General features: G+C 39.4%; 1 protein-coding gene across 3 annotated transcripts in view; it reads right to left on the bottom strand.

Annotated features, from left to right (window-relative positions):
* Positions 1 to 4469: 4469 nt before the first annotated feature.
* ST7 (suppression of tumorigenicity 7) overlaps positions 4470 to 16051 on the bottom strand; it is a 132459-nt gene continuing 120877 nt past the window's right edge. For all 3 annotated transcript variants that reach the window (XM_068189907.1, XM_068189910.1, XM_068189908.1), the window contains 4 exons: positions 13195 to 13345; positions 10043 to 10135; positions 6936 to 7075; positions 4470 to 4787 (listed from right to left, as the gene is read on the bottom strand). In XM_068189907.1, coding sequence (XP_068046008.1) covers positions 4692 to 4787; positions 6936 to 7075; positions 10043 to 10135; positions 13195 to 13345 — 480 coding nt within the window. In that variant the 3' untranslated portion in view covers positions 4470 to 4691. The remainder of the gene's footprint in view (positions 4788 to 6935; positions 7076 to 10042; positions 10136 to 13194; positions 13346 to 16051) is intronic.

Raw genomic sequence — 16051 nt, forward strand, 5'->3', positions numbered from 1 at the left:
AAGGCTCATTCGTACAAGAGAACTTGTTCTAGGTAGTTGAATGAAGAGTAATGAAATCAGATCTCTTCTTAAATCTGTTATTTGTTTAATATTCCAGAAAATCAACTCACCCGAATTCCGCAGTCCCAGATCGAGGGTTTTGGAGTCACAGTGTTAAAAGTGTATTAACTTTTATTCCCCAACCTGGTCCTCCTCTGCTAAGGCACATCTTCCTGTTCCAAACCTTCCTCTGGGTCAGAGGCTTGTGGTTCCTGAAGACTGGTCTTACCAGTAAGACCCGGAAGATGGGAGCATTGAGCCCCTTGGCCTTTTCAGTGTCCTTTGTCACCCTGTCCTGCAGCAAGCCCACCCAGGTGTGCACAGCAGGCTGATGTTCCCATTTCAGGCACGTGCCCTACCGATAAGCTGTGATGCAATGCCTGCATCAAAACCACTTCACCAGAGGAAACCCAGAATATTTCACAGCATGACAAATTGGTAAGTGCTGAGCTGGCTACTTACTTGATGACAGTTTTTTGTGTATTTATGGGGTTTTCTTGGGTTTTTTAAGAGTTCAAGGTAGACCTCTCACAGCTGAAGGCACTCCTGCTGCCTCTTCCACAAAGAAATGCACTCCCAGAAACTTTTGCTATTTCTTAGTGGCCAAAGACACTCAGAGATGTAAATATTGCTAGGAAAGGTGCCTCCATGATCTTCAGCAAATCCAAAAAAGAATATAAGGGGAAAAAAGGGGAAACAAAAAAAGAAAAAAAAAACCAGAAATAGGCATGGCAAATGAAGTAATATTGTAGTTTTGTTCTGTGGAATAAATTTACTCATGTACTTAGTCATGAAGAGGAAACAGCTGTCTCTAGGTAGACATTTTAATGTCAGAATAATGTTAGCTAAGGCTAAAGGTTGTAGGATTATTTTTTTTAATAAGCAGTCCAATTTTCTTGAGGGAGTTCCCTTTAATTTGCTGCATGAACTCAGGATCTAGCAGCGCCCTGAAACACTGTTAGCCTGCCAAGCTTTTTGGGATTGCTTCCTCCCCACTATTTTCAACAAACTTTACCCTAAAAAGTGTGTTGAGCTGTTATAGGTGAAATCTCATAACAAAAGTTTAATCTTCTTTTACCACATGGAAAATGAGGAATGACTTAGGAATGGTGGTGCATATTAGGGCATGTGGGCATTGAAGCTTGAGAGATTTGCTGCTTTTTCTTTTCCTGGAAAAATACCTAAAACAAATTTGTGCATCTCATCCTGGCCTCCAATCCCTGCATGCACTTCTTTGCAGATGTGAATTAGAAATAAAATGCTGCATTTCTGGTACTGCACCACACAGTTGCTGAAGGGCATCCAGCCTGCATGCCCAAGCCACAGCTGTTGGTCAGTGCCTGCAGGCCTCGTGCCCAGCTTCTTATGGGGCTCAGGGTATGGTGGCAAGGGGGAAAGGATTGTTCAGGGATTAGTGAAGATCTGGATCTGGGGAGATTGCTTTTGCTAAGAAAAACCAACTCTTACTCCAGTGTGGCAGCACAAAGTGTACCAAGGCTCACTCTTCTCCATGGTGTTTGCCCTGCAATCTTTGGCTGCAAGCAGGTGGTGGCTGCCTCCAAGGGCAGAAGTGGTTTTGTCATGTCACAGCCTGCAGGTTTTACCTGCCACTTAAAATGACAGAAATGAACTTATATTATTATCAGAAAGACAGAGGCTGTAACCACAAATGTGATTTTGGGTTGTTACCTTTTCTGAAACAGCTCATTTGCCTGGGGAAATGGATACAACTTCATAAAGTTAAGATCTCTTTTGAGAAAGAAGCAAATGCATATGAATCAATACATTGACAACTCCCTCTGGTGGGAGCTGGGCAGGAGCCCAGCTGGAAGCTGGGTGGACCCAGGGGCTACCTTTTACAGTCTGCTGTACCTAGAGCCACTGAGGTTTTCAGGGCCATCACAGGGTGACAGCCACACTGGGTGTGAAGGGGTGTGTGTGGCATGTGCAAGACGTGTAGCTTCTTTGGATGTTCAGCTTTTGCAGGTTTCTTCAACATGGCAAAACTCCTGATAATTTTCCTCCTTTCTGCTAGGGTAAGGACATCCATGCTCTGAAAAAACAGTGTGTGTGTTCAGCATACATAACAAATGACAAAAAAGAGAAAGCAGCAGCCCTCGCCTTGGTGTAGCACTCACCTCTCTGAGTGCAGTTCCTGCAGGGAGCAGCTGTTGATCTATTCAGTGGGAGGGAGGGACAGAAGGGGCCAGCTTGACTTGACACTCCTAGGGATCCTCTCCTTTTTTGTTCTATGGAGGTTATAGTGTAAAGAGATAATGTGCATTCAAATTCTATTAAGTTGTCTTTAAAGAAAAAAAACAGGAACAGCTAACATTTGGAGTTAAAAAGCCTCCTCCACCCCTAAATCTGAAGATGAGTTATTATCTGAACCAGATTTCCACAAGGCTCATCTCTGCACTAAGCCAGAGGCTTTCCATCATTATAATCATTGGCTGTGTTTGCTTTTTGATCTAAGCCATACTGAACTTCACAGGAAACATGTCAGAGGCAGCAAAGCCTAAGGCAATAAACTCTGCCCAATGAAAAAGAAAATTCTTTTGTCTGATATGCCTAGAATAATTAAAGAGAGATTTTCCAGATAAAAAAATCCATGGCCCATTACTGCTTATTAGGGAGACAGATACTAGAAATAGTAGAAATAAAATTGCATAAAGGTATTTTTGAATTCCTAAATATTCCGCACAGTGCAAGGAAAGCATGTGATTCTTCTAGGCGTTAAGAATTCCTTTTTATCAGAGTAATACAGATAGTAATTCCCAAACAGATCATAATATCTTCGAATAGAAGGCCAAACTACTACCTCAGCTGCTGACAAACATGGAGCTTTGTATATAGCTAGTATACACTGATGTGCAAATGCAAGCACATTTACATTTAGGACTGTGAATCACAGCAATTTATTCTCCTGAAATGTAGGGTATGGGTGGCTGGGAATAAGTGATACAAAGCAGCACAGGACAAGAGCTGACTATGCCTGATCCTTCCGATTTTCAGCAGTCTTAAATAATTCTGACAGTGCTGTTTTAAGGCAAACAAATCAGTATGGTTATCCCTAGTTTTTCAGCTGGAAATACACAGCAGCTTCTGCTGTGAGGGTGTTTTCTGTGGCTGTTCTAGCAATTCAGATGAAAATAGGTGAACTCAAATATTGGTCCATTTCATACTTCCACATGCTTATCCACTAGCAATCTACTACTTCTAATCTTATGCCACATCCTACATTAACTGCAACCCAGACTAATTTCAACATTACAGTGCACTGTTTTGCAGGAGTAATAGCCAGAGATGATAAACCTGTATGGAAACCCCCAATGGCCTCACCAGGTCTAACATTTTTCTGTGAGGTGCTCTGGTTCTCTAGACCTTGGGGCTTGCCCAGGTCTCACTCTTACAGCTGATTTCTCCTGGGGTGGGGCTGCCTTTTTTTAATCTTGTAGCACCGCAGTGTTTACATGGTACTTCTGCTCACTTGAACAAACATCTGTCTTCTACTAGACTAATGTGTCTGTGATCAAGTGAACAAAAAATAATGTAATGAATCTTGTATTGTTAGGAAACACTTTCCTTTTATACCAATTCTAGTACTGGGACTTTTGTCTCTGCTCACTCATTTCCTCATTGATAGATGAACTTATCTGCTAGTGATCACAGTCCCTTAAACTGCTCAGCATTTTAAGAGCAACAGTGAAGTTGAAATGGTAAAGTGGCATTTTTGATCCACAGCATCAGAGTTATGCTTCCTTATCTGGAAAGTGAGCTGGGAAAAAAAAACCTTGAGGCATCTCTTAAGGATGCACTTTTAATTCTTGACAGAGAGGACTACTTCCTTCAACTTCCAAATCAAAATTTTCATTTTAGAGCTGGCCTTGGAAGTTCCCATCAACAGTGGCTAAGTAATAAATGAGTACTTAGTCTAAACAGTCACAGCACAAGGATAAGATTTCCTGAGGTGAGCACTTATAGTGAAACACCAACCTCTCTATTAATTGTGCAGGAACTAACACCCATTTTACTAATGAGCCTTCAGAAGGTACCTGAAACACCAGGGGGGTGAAGAAAATCTGTCAAGTACATGGGCTTCTTGAAAATTCAAAAGAGGATATGGTGACCTGTGCAGAGAAGGGAATCAGAAGCCCAGTGTGCCATCCAAACTGCTTGGAGAGCCTAAAGCTGCTTTAAGCAGGAGCTTCAACTGTCTAGAAGCCTCATCTGGACTGCAGAAATGAGGGCCTCATCATAATTGAATTCCAGAAGAAAAGGCAGGGACAATGTTGCTTAATTGTAACATTATCAGTTTGTTTCATTACCTTAATGTGTAGCTACGCAATAGCTACGGCCAAACAGATACCACAGGTTTAAAAACCGAAACCTAGGATCTGTGTTCTGAAAAAGTCAAAAGACAGCAATGCTACAATACACAAAAGTTTATTTTTTTCTTTTCTGAAGGCAAAATATAATAGAACCTAACATCAATGTATTTTGTACAACAAAACAGTTTTTATATGAGAACAGACAATCCATGAAGAGTTTTTAAGTCTTATAACTGCTTCCCTTTTTTATCATGCTTTCTTGTGGTCAACAAAAAGTTGGCACAGAAGATGTCATAGCAGTCAGTCAGCGGGCATGCTCCCTCAGATCCTTGTCAGCTGGTGCCACAGGCTGGAGGGCAGGATACTTTCTACTTTTTCCATCACAAAATTTAAAGGGGCAAAGAGGGTGCTGAGAAACTGCAAAGAAATCAGATACACATTCAGATCAAAATCTAGGAGACAATACACCTCAAGAGAGAGCTGTCCAATAAGATATTCTTGCTGTGTCCCTCTGTAAAATCCTCCAGCATGATCAAAACGACATAATTCACACATAAAGACTTTCAAATTCTTGAACCTTGCGCATACAGAGATTTATGGATTTTGCAGTGAAGAAAGCAAGAGCCCCATCTTTACAAAGATCAAAGTGATGAACTACAAAAGTTTCCACACATCTCACATCCTAGAATGAAGCTCATACTAAAGCCACTAAAAGCTCAACCCACAACCTAGTGAAAAGAGAGGCTTTTTCATATCAGGGGTATGCCAGACCACCTCACAGAGACAAACATCGTGTCTTGAGATTCAGGTTTAAAATGGTTCAGGGTTATCTATAGATCTGCCCTACACACTGAGGCATCACTAACTGTAATTTATACTAACATACTCTGCAACACTGTCCAAAATTTATCTTAACATCTTCTCTCTAGTACAGAACACAACATTCAAAGAGTCTTCAATATATTAGTGTTCAGACAGACCTGTGAAAAAAATCAAGAGGGAGGACATTTTATCACAGGAAAAAACACTGGCAGCTACATGTCACAGAACTCAGGTATTCAAAGCACTCCTGAAATACATATTGAAATACAGATTCATTTTAATTAATTATTAATACATTTGAGAAATACATGTTAACTTCTTCTGTGGCAGAAGAACTAAGTATAAAATCTTATTATGCTGCCAGCATATAGTCTTTGTTCAGGATACAAGGCTGATAAACACAGGAACAAGGCTAACAGGGACAGATTTGGGATCTACAACTGTGACAGTATCAGAAAACTAAAGATTTGACTGAAAGACCAAACAAGGATCATACATTTCAGTAACTTCAGTAACTAAGGAACAGAAAAAACCCAACCACTGAATCCAAGAAAAGCCTTAGAGAGAAGTTTATGATCATATTCCCAAGTTAAACACTTACTTTCTACCTAACACCTACATACACACTCGAGACACAAGAACGAGTAATATTATTTCAGGTATGTTTCAGCACTTTTTGCTGAAAGAAGAGGTATCTTCTGCTACAATTGATCTTATTTTGTGTCTTCTAGAGCTAATGAAAAAAATTCTTGTTGCATGAACCGTTGCTGTACCAGAGCCACTCATAGGCCTGGGTTAAGAGAAGACACAACTCACCTGCAAAGGGAATCTCTTGCCCTTTGCAAAAGGGTTTGCAAGAGCACTAACAATCTGGAATCTGCCAAAACCTTTCAGCCTGGCCTCCTCCACCCCACTCCCTATACCCTGAAATCAAAAGTACCAAAGACATTAAAAACAAAGCCAGGAGGCCAGTTTGGAAACATGAGACCTAAAACAGAGACAAATATATTTGAGAAAATATATTACAATGGAAGATACCCAGTATTTACTGGAGAAGGAATTTTTAACTATCCTAAAGCTTTTCTGTTAGTGGATTTTTCATCTCCTAGCATGCTGGAGCAGTGATGTTCTTGGTTTTGCAAAGATAGTTTGGTTTAGAATAACTCATGGCTCTTCCCCTCATTCTCCAAAATTCATGAATTCTTGGTGGATTAAAAAAGCAGAATTAGGAGAGACTTCTCTGGATGTAGTTCAGGAAAGTTATGAGGGAAATATTGAGACTACTTCCTCCTTGGCAGTTCAGGGAAAAAACACAGAAATTTGTCCTGGTTAGCAGTACTCTCTATTCCTGCTCATACTGAGAGTTTCTATTGCATTGGAAATCACATCAGCCATTATGACTCTACACAAAATAGAGGGGTTCTAATAACTAATAACTAACTTTATTAGTTTATTTTAGTGGATGATATATGGAAATACAGATATTAACTTCTCCCACCAAGCCCTTTTTTTTTGGCAAAATCACAAGATATCAAATCTAATAAGAGAGCCGTATAAACCAGAGAAGACAAGCAGCTGTGTCTTAGTAGTAGCAACCTTAACAGTTGTGCATATATCCCCTGCTCAGATATGGACTGATGCTTCTGAGTAGGCAGACATTTAATACCTGGAAGTATTTAATTCAGATTTTCCTGCATTGGTGTCTTTATTTACCAGAAGGGAGCAGCAGCAGAGAATACTCACAGCTTTTGCAAAGACCCCCATGAGCTCTGGGAACTGATGTGTCAGGAGGGCAAGCATGGCTGTGAAAGAACAGAGCCCAGCAGTGAAGAGGATGAAGAAGGGAAGCTCTTTCTTGGGATAAACTGAGACCTCATGAAATGCTGTAGAAAAAGATATGAGAAGGTGAAGCCATTATACATTGAAAAAAAAATCAAAACACAACAGCAAGCAAAACCAAACCAATGTCCTTATATCGTTTGAACAACCAGAGATACACAAAGATACTTTTGAAGGAAGAAGAAGATGGAAGGTCTGATACATCTAAGGACATTATTGTTGTGTCAGTTGTCTGTGCCAAACAATTCTCTCTAAAGATCATACTTCTGGTTTACTCTGGTGCTATGTCCACATCACTTTTGTCTTCCTTGTGTCAGCAATAACTACAATGCAGCTCTGCAACAGCCAATCCCAGAAAACAGACTTTGAAATAAAACATTTTATTTTTTTTTAATCTATATAATTATTTAACCCCATGGCTGCATGTTTGCTAATGCTGATACAAAGAGAGTGCAGAAACACGGGCCTGGAAGCAGCAGTGAGCTCAAACATATGGAAGCATTGCTGCAGACCAGTTGAAGCAGGCTGTAAAACTACAGCCTTTATAACTGTAAATTCTGAGAGTTTTATCTGCAGAGCAAGAAAAATTATCCCAAGAGCAGGACAAGGACACAGAAACATGTGTTTTAAAACCTGGAAATTAAATGAACAGTGAATTTTTAAGGTGTTTGTTAATATAGATTGATAGGAATACAGCCATTTCCTTGACTCTGGTATAAAAAATCCTTCAATGGGCTTTGGAAAAAACAGCACTGAGATGACTAAAGGGTTAGAAGAAGATAATGAATATTTTACCAGAGGGATATAATCCCTAAACTTTTATGGCAGTTCAGATTCAGGGTGAAATTCCTCTACGTTGGCAAAAGGTGGGGTGGACTCTTACCTGTCTGTTTCACTCCTTCAGTCTGTAGTTTAGAGCTACAGTCAAGATAAATGCAAACTTTGAAACATTTTTTCTCATACAGAACCAATCTCAAGGCTTCCCATACACTCAAATCCTATGGCTATTCATATATATGAAACATGACTCTTCCATTTTGCCTACTTTCTTTGCTTCAGTCATCAGCTCTCATCTCTTTGTACTTGCAGAAGACATAAACACAGGGTAATCCAGCAACATTCATGACTGCATTCATCCAGAGTGGAGTGGTTCTCAAAACCAAAAGCAGGAATTCATAAGAGTTTAAATTAGAATATTAAAACTGTAAGTATGTATGACTCTTGAGTCTACTAGTTTGATCAGTTAAAAAAAAAAACAAAACAACAAAGCAGGGCTAGATTACAACTTCTCTTTGATTTAGAATAAATGTAGAGAAGAAATACCAGAACATGGACTTTGTAAGTCTAGGATCTCTTGCACTTTTCTTGCACTGCCTTTTCACACAGGCACAACCCTGCTGTTCCAATCTGTTATATCCAGTCAGGGCAAAAATTTTGCAATTGATATTTTTAATTTGGAGAGCCTATCAGATTGTTTTGTTTTGATATAATTCCAGCTGACTCTCCCATAAAACACAATTAAAGGGTGTGGACAGGTATGCAAAACCCCTCTAACCCACCTGTGTCTGTCACAGCGTTCTAAACCCTTCCCTCCTCTAACCCAGGAGATTTTGCAGTGAAAGGCATTTCCCATAACTGCCAGAGCAGAACACCCTGCCTGCATGCGCTGGTAAAGAGTCCCACTGTTAGCTTGTAACATTTGACAAGAACAATTCGTTTTGCATCTAAAAAAAGAATGCTGAGCTATTCTGCATGACTTTGTCATTCCTAAATCTCCAGACACTCCACCCTCCCCAGCTCAGCATCCCTCTGAGTAAAGCAAGCAGAGCACTCTGAGAGGTGTTGTTATAATTAGGATGATTATAATGGGGTGGGGAGATACGGGCAGTTGCCAAGGATTTCTGCGTAATATCAGCAAGAATGTGCTGTGAAGGAGAGACTTGCAATGAGTGGATTTTCACTATATTATTCTCACCTAATGTTTACTCATGTAGGCTTATAAAAAGAGGCAACATCTTTTTCAGCCCAAACCAGAGAGGCTGTGAATGAAAGACTACAAAGGATGCAAATGCCCTCAAAACCAGCCTTCCCAGCAGAAGCAGGCTTCATTTTACTTGTTCCAGAACAAATTTTTCTTTATTCCTTCTTTGGGAGAAAGAAGGTGAGAGAAGAGTCTTCTTCCTTGAATAAACTTTTATTTCCCTCCTCTGCCCTGACCCTGCAAACTTGTGTGTGTTCCACTCATGCTCACACGAAGTCCCACAGAGAGAACATGTGGGAATGAAGTGTAACTGCAAGATTGGCTGCTTTGGCTCTTCCTCTGCATTCCTGTGCTTCACTGCATGCACTGCAATGAGTCTCATTAGCTTAGACTGTAATGCTTCTTGAGGGCTGGATCTCTCTTTATATCTGTATCCGGGAACACTGCTGGCACTTTCCTAATACACGCTATCAACACACATAAAATTGAGATGACTTCACATCAATCTCTTCTTAATAGTACACACGCCATAACATGAAGAAAACTCTTTCTTGCTATTAAAGACTGCTTTTTGGAAAATGCAAGCACAGCCTGTCATGAGTACTAGCTGCAGTAATGATTCAGCTGTCCTCAAGCAAGTTGGATTCTGCCTTGGAATTTAAGTAGCTCGTGTGTCTACCAAGGATTAACAAGGCTGTGACACTGTGCTTTTGGTTTGATGGGATGTTAATCTAGATGAAAGATCAGTGTCTTGGCAAGAGAGAATAGCAAGATATAGCTGATTTGGATCTCATTGGTAATATCTCTCCCTGTCTGTAAGCTGTCAAAAATACTAAACACAGCTAATTGTTATGAACTATGCTGAGGACCTGCCGCTTGAACCATCACGGGAGCTCCAGAGGCTCACTGTCAATCTGGTTATTCTAATCCAGTGTACTCAATTTAAAAGGCATCAAAGGAGACCCGTGCTGCAAGACTCAGGTAAACAATTCTTCGGTGTCAATCATAAGAAAAAAAACTTTGAACATACATGGTAGTAGTTCTCTATCTGCAGTTTCTGTACAAATAGGGTAAGGGTAGAAAAGATGTCCTTTTTCCAGTGGATAGGGGATCATTCTGAAAGCTGAAAAGAAAACATGGTGCATAAGTTACTGTGAGTGTGGCAGTCATACTTAAGAACACTTGCAATTCTGAAAAACAAACATAGACAAAACATTTATATTTGGTTACAAACAGCATACAAATTGCTTAATGAGATGCCAAAATAGAAATCTATATTAAGCTTTTAATCACAAAAACTCCTATGTTTATTTTTATTCTTGAGACAATGTTCATGAATGTCAGGCGAGACCACATTACAAGGACATACAAAAATGTTTGCATAATCAAAGCCCATTATGCTTCCAATTCCATAGCCAAATTTACACATTTTGTCTTAGGCTTTTAGGCTGCAGAATTTTTAAATTTCAGGGGAAAGAAGTGTATCTGATATAATAGGTATAGCCTACAAAAATGAACAGCCAAGCCTGAAAATGCAGACCAATACTCACAGTCTCTGTGCATCAAGAATAATAGAAGTTTTTAATGGAAAATATACACTACTCTTTTTCCATCACACTCCAGCAAGCCAGGTAACACTGGTGACATGAGCTCTGAGGACCAGTTTTCCAACACAGTCATGTTTTCATTTTCTATTTGGCAATCAAAGATTAATACTAAATTATTAAACCCAGTTTCCTCTCATGCATTCTTTCTAAATGCAGCAGATCAAGTCAGGTTTCCAATATAAATCTTCAGGTCATGGATTAAGTAATACTTAATCTTATGAATTTTTAAAATTGAAAATAATAACAGAGAGGGAGGGAAATGGATTGCTAAATCTTGACAGTGCTGATGTCATAGGCCATCTGAGTGTGGTTTATGGAAACATCCGAATACTTGACGGAAATATAGCTTTGCATCAAGGCATCCATTATCCTATATATTATTTTCACTGTTAAAATGTCATCAACATGTTATTCTCACTACTCCTATGAAAGTCAGTCACTGAAGCAGTATTTTCCCCAACAGATGTCCTAGAAGCACTGTACACTTAAGTTGTTAGGTACAGCCCACTGCCACACAATAACACTCCATTATCCCTCGCTAACAAGGCCACTTAAGAATTTGTTTAAATACACAGTCCCCCAATATTTTCAGCTGTGCACACTGCATTGAAATGATGTTAGTTGTGTTTTTTTGTGAAATTATATTACTGTATTTTTTATTGATTTCTGTATTTAAAGCAATAGTAAAGAAAGCAGAGATCCTAAAAGACTGTAAACCAACCTGGGCTGTAATGCCTTTCCAGCATTAACCACCCCTCTCCATAGCAACCCAAAAAGCCAAGTACAAATACAATAATCCAAGCTGCATATGATCTTAACACAAAACAAACTTGTACAAAAACATATGTGGAATGTGTTCAATGCTCATTTCTTCAAAATCCCTAACACAAGTTTTTCCTTCCAATTTAGCTTAATATTGAAACAGACAATCAAGCCTCTTCTACCTTATCCTAAGCCACAGTAATATTAAGATTTTAATCAAAATACAATGTGAGGTAAAGATGTTGCTTTTACAAAATAAGTGAAAAATGTCTGGATAGATTTTACTCAATTTAAGCAGTCATGCTTGATATGAGACCAGCTATGGGATATTAACAGCAAAACAGCTTTACTTAGCAATGTTATCAGCCATGGAAGGAAGTGCTCTGGTTCATCTGGATCAGTTTGTGTCTATGTAGGTACTTCTCTGCCTTACTCCTACGGTATTATGTGATCCTATTTTACATTACCTGACTCAGGTAGCACAGAGGCAGTTTGCCACTCACCATATACAATAGCTGCAAGAGCTACTGGAGCAATTGGGAACTCCTAGGTTTCTTTTCCTCATGCAAACAGTAGGAATTTTGACACAAGTTTAGAAATCAATAGTGACAAATCATCACCCCAGACACTTTTGAAATTTGGTTAAACTTGAAACTATAGACCTCCTGTACAGAGAACATGGCCCAAACACAGTGGTGGCACTTGGGCTTTTATAGTTGTACTACAAATAAACACATACAAAGAAAGCAAGGGCAACTGACCATGTGTTATATGTAGACTGTTGGTTAAAACTAGTATTTAATTACATTTAACTTCTCTGTCATGTCTTCACTATGTCAAGCTGAGCTCTGAGTATCTCTGGGGCAGGAGATCCACACTGTGAAAATATGTTTCTTAGGTCTGGATTAAATTTATCTGGTTTGAACTTGTGTGTATTGCTTCTTGTCTTTATGCTGGGCCGTTCTGTGAAGACTGTGACTCTCTCTTCCATATCTCTCTATTGGATGGTGGAAGACAGCAACTGGATCATCTCTTCACCCACCATGAGACTTCTCCAAGTTGAAAAAAAACAGCTTCCTCAGCATTTCATCCTATATCACATATTCCAGTCTCCTATGCATCCCAGAAATCCTTCACTGAATTCACTTGAGTTTGTCCATTTAAAAACAAAGTCATAAAATACAGCATTGCTTTACAGCATACATTAATATACATCTGCCTATAAGGCACACTCCTAATTTCCAAATATCAAAGCATTCACAGAATCACAAAATGGTGTGGGTTGGAAGAGATCTTTAAAGATAATCTGGCATGAACAGGGACACCTTTCACTAGACCAAGTTGCTTGAAGCCCATCCAACCTGGTCTTGAACCCTTGGAGGGATGGCGCATTCACAGCTTCTCTGGCCAATCTGTGACAGTGCCTCACTACCCTTATTGCAAATTATTTTTTTGTTTATGTCCAATCTGAATATACCCTCAGTTTGAAACTATTCATTCAAATAATGACAAACAAATCTCTGGAATTAAATTAGTTAAATTATTATCTCTTTATCTATAAGCAAGAAAATATGTCTCAAAGAAGTTGGGAAATTTTGTTCAGTATTACACAGCAAACACAAGACTTCAAACCCCTTTTACTCATTAAATGAAGTTTGTGTTTTCAGTTCAAATTTCAAATATTTCAATGTTGGTGAGGATGTAACAGTGTCCAAAATTCTCACATACTATACTTGACAAAAACTATTACTTTTTTCATGACATTCAATAAAAATATTTGATTAGCTCCTTTGTAAGAAAGAGGACTACTTACTGCCTTCCCATGTACAGTGTAAGAGGTTCAATGCCCCCTCTACTCTTTTCCAGTGCTGAAGATGAAAGAAAGCATATGCTATTGCTTCACTGTCCCCTCTCTTCAGAATATGTTCAGGGGGCAGAATTAGGCTTTTCATTTCTAGTAGATACTGAAATAGAAAAGCAGAGCACAATTATTGCAGAATTAATACAAAATATAGAAAGCTGACTGCAATTCTATAAGGCACACTGAAAAGTCTATTTACCTAAAGTACTTTTTCTCATAAGGTTCCCTCAAATGTGTAACATCACCAACTGCACTGGAAGACAATTATTGAATTATTCCCAAAAACTAAAATATGCTGTCAGATGGTTCTGCTCTACAGCAGTAGTATGGGAACTACAGAGAATTTAAAAATGAAACATCTTATTGAAGGAGATAAAAAAAAGGGCTCAAAGCAGAAAAGGGAATTTAATTACAAGAGCTTTTTAATTAAAATAATTTATAATAAAATGAAGAAGACTTTAAGCATTTTGATGCACAAATCTTTCTATAAGGAAGCATATAATGCTCATAGTTCACACACAGGTTGCTGCATTTACTGTATTGCCATAACTGTATTGCCATTGCGAGATCTATAAATATGCAAGACTGGCAGCCACCTAAGTAGCTAAGAACAAGTTACAAAGTAAAAATGCTACAAAATGTAACAAATGCCTGATTTCTGAGGGTGGGGTGGAGGTAAAAGTATAGAACCTTTAAGCTTGCTACTTGAAATAGTTGTTGAATGTGTCATTACAATGAAAAGCACTACTGACTAAACCCACAAACAATTTTCACAGAAAATTTCCCCATAACTGGCTCCCCCCACCCAGCAGAAGCAGATGAAACATACAGAGGGTTCATGACACAGGAAAAGATAGAGCTCTCAGACATTATTCAAGCAGGTGATTTTTCTCCCTCCTCATTTTTCCTCCCTCCTCCATGAACAGTTAACTAGACAGACAACTAGCACCAGTTCAGCAGACATCACTGATACTGCTACATTCCAGTTACTGGAGGGGGAATAAACAGCACAGGGTAAAGATGAATCCTTTCCTGCAAAGGATGCCCTTGCTGGCATCCTTTACAGAAAAGGAGTAAAAGACAGAAACCAAACTGCTGAACCAGCTCCTGTTTGTCAGTTCTCCTGAGGAGTGTAACATTTCCCAGCTGTGTGCTGACTGCTCTTCCACAGCACCGGGAAACTGTCGCTCTCTTCCAGGATGCCTGAGATCAAATGTTCTCCCCACCAGACTGTTCAAGTTAACAGAAAAGGCAGCAGGTGAGCCAGGCCCTAGCACAAGGTTGGGAAAGGAAAGGTATGGCTGATCACTGGCAATGAAGGAGGGAGTGTGAAGCCCCTCCATTTCACCCTGTGCTACAGCCTGGTCTGGAAGGAGGAGGACAGCAGGACTTAGGGACTGACAACCTCCTACTGCAGGCACCCATGAGGAGGCAACCTGGCACCGGAGGGGAAAGGGGGGCATGGGTGGTGTCAGCCTTGCCCAACCCCTGATAAATGCTGGCTTTTGTGAACAGGATGTGCAGAAAAGAAGGCAAAAGAAAGGAATGATGGCTGAAAGTCAGCCTTGTGGAGAGGAAAAGGGTAGAGGGAAATGAGCACCAACAGCATGATTTCATGGAGGATATCCTAGAGAGTGTCACCCCTTTATCTGATGGAGCTGTCATGCAGGTAAAAGATTTGGAGAGCTTATGATCAAAACAGAGAACTGTCAATCCTGGGGAATAAATAAATACCTCAAGGAGAAATCACATGTTTCTGATGTGGGTAACTATTAAAAGAAGAGAAACTGAATTAGCAGTGGGAGTAGTTGAATGTGATACTGGATTTTCCCTAAACCCTTTCAGAAAAATCTGAGAGAGCTGCAGAGCAGGTGGATTAATGGAGGAAGATGCAATTCAGTAGGCAGTCCAGGGGATTAAGGGTAATAGAGAGAACAGAATAAAGAGCTGACAAGAGGGAGGGAGCTGCCAGGCTGACACAGATACAGCAAACATTCACTGCCCTAATGAATGCCTCACCTTTTAAAAACACACATTATACTTGTTGAGTAGAAGGGAATACAGCTACAAGAGCTGCAGGTTTCTGCCTGTTTTCTTAATTTAGAACATTAACTCTTATTTCCATATTTTCTGCAAAATTATATGAGAAAATAAGTTCTCAACATTCAAATATTTCAACCAAAGGAAAAAATACAAACAAACCCAATGACATGTCACTATTAGTAGGGAAAGAAAAACCAAGAAGGAATGTTGTATTTCTAGGAGCATTGAAACGTGTGTTTTGATTCTTATGTATTGCTTGTTATCAGCAATTGAAAAGAAATCAAGTGGAAATACCAGATGGAAGGATATATCTTGACACTTCCAATCAAGTTTACTCCTCACTCAGTTAACTTTTCAGTCTGCATTTTTCCCAGTTTCAGGAAGAAATTATTTTTAGAAGCACCTCAGATCAAAAATGTGAAACCCTCCTCCCTTGTTACTGTATCACAGCTATCTTCCCAAACAAAAAGTCCATAACCTGGTTTGGTGATATTCAATAAGACCCCCACACAAAGTTGATAGGTGGCTCAAGACTCATTAGTGACTCATAAATGTTTTTATTTTATGCATAAATGTAAGCCACACCTTTTGGGCATACAAACTGTCAATTAATTTATTCTGGAGGCATTTCCAGCAGGAACACTGACTGTACACAGCCCCAGAGAGACCCTGTCTGGAACACTTTGTACAGTTCTCATCAGGCACTTTCCAAAACAAAAAAGATCAAATTTCTCAAGCAAAGAAATTCAAAGAAATGGTTTTGGGA

This window comes from Anomalospiza imberbis, chromosome 5 (assembly GCF_031753505.1).
Source record: "Anomalospiza imberbis isolate Cuckoo-Finch-1a 21T00152 chromosome 5, ASM3175350v1, whole genome shotgun sequence".
Classification (NCBI taxonomy): domain Eukaryota; kingdom Metazoa; phylum Chordata; class Aves; order Passeriformes; family Viduidae; genus Anomalospiza; species Anomalospiza imberbis.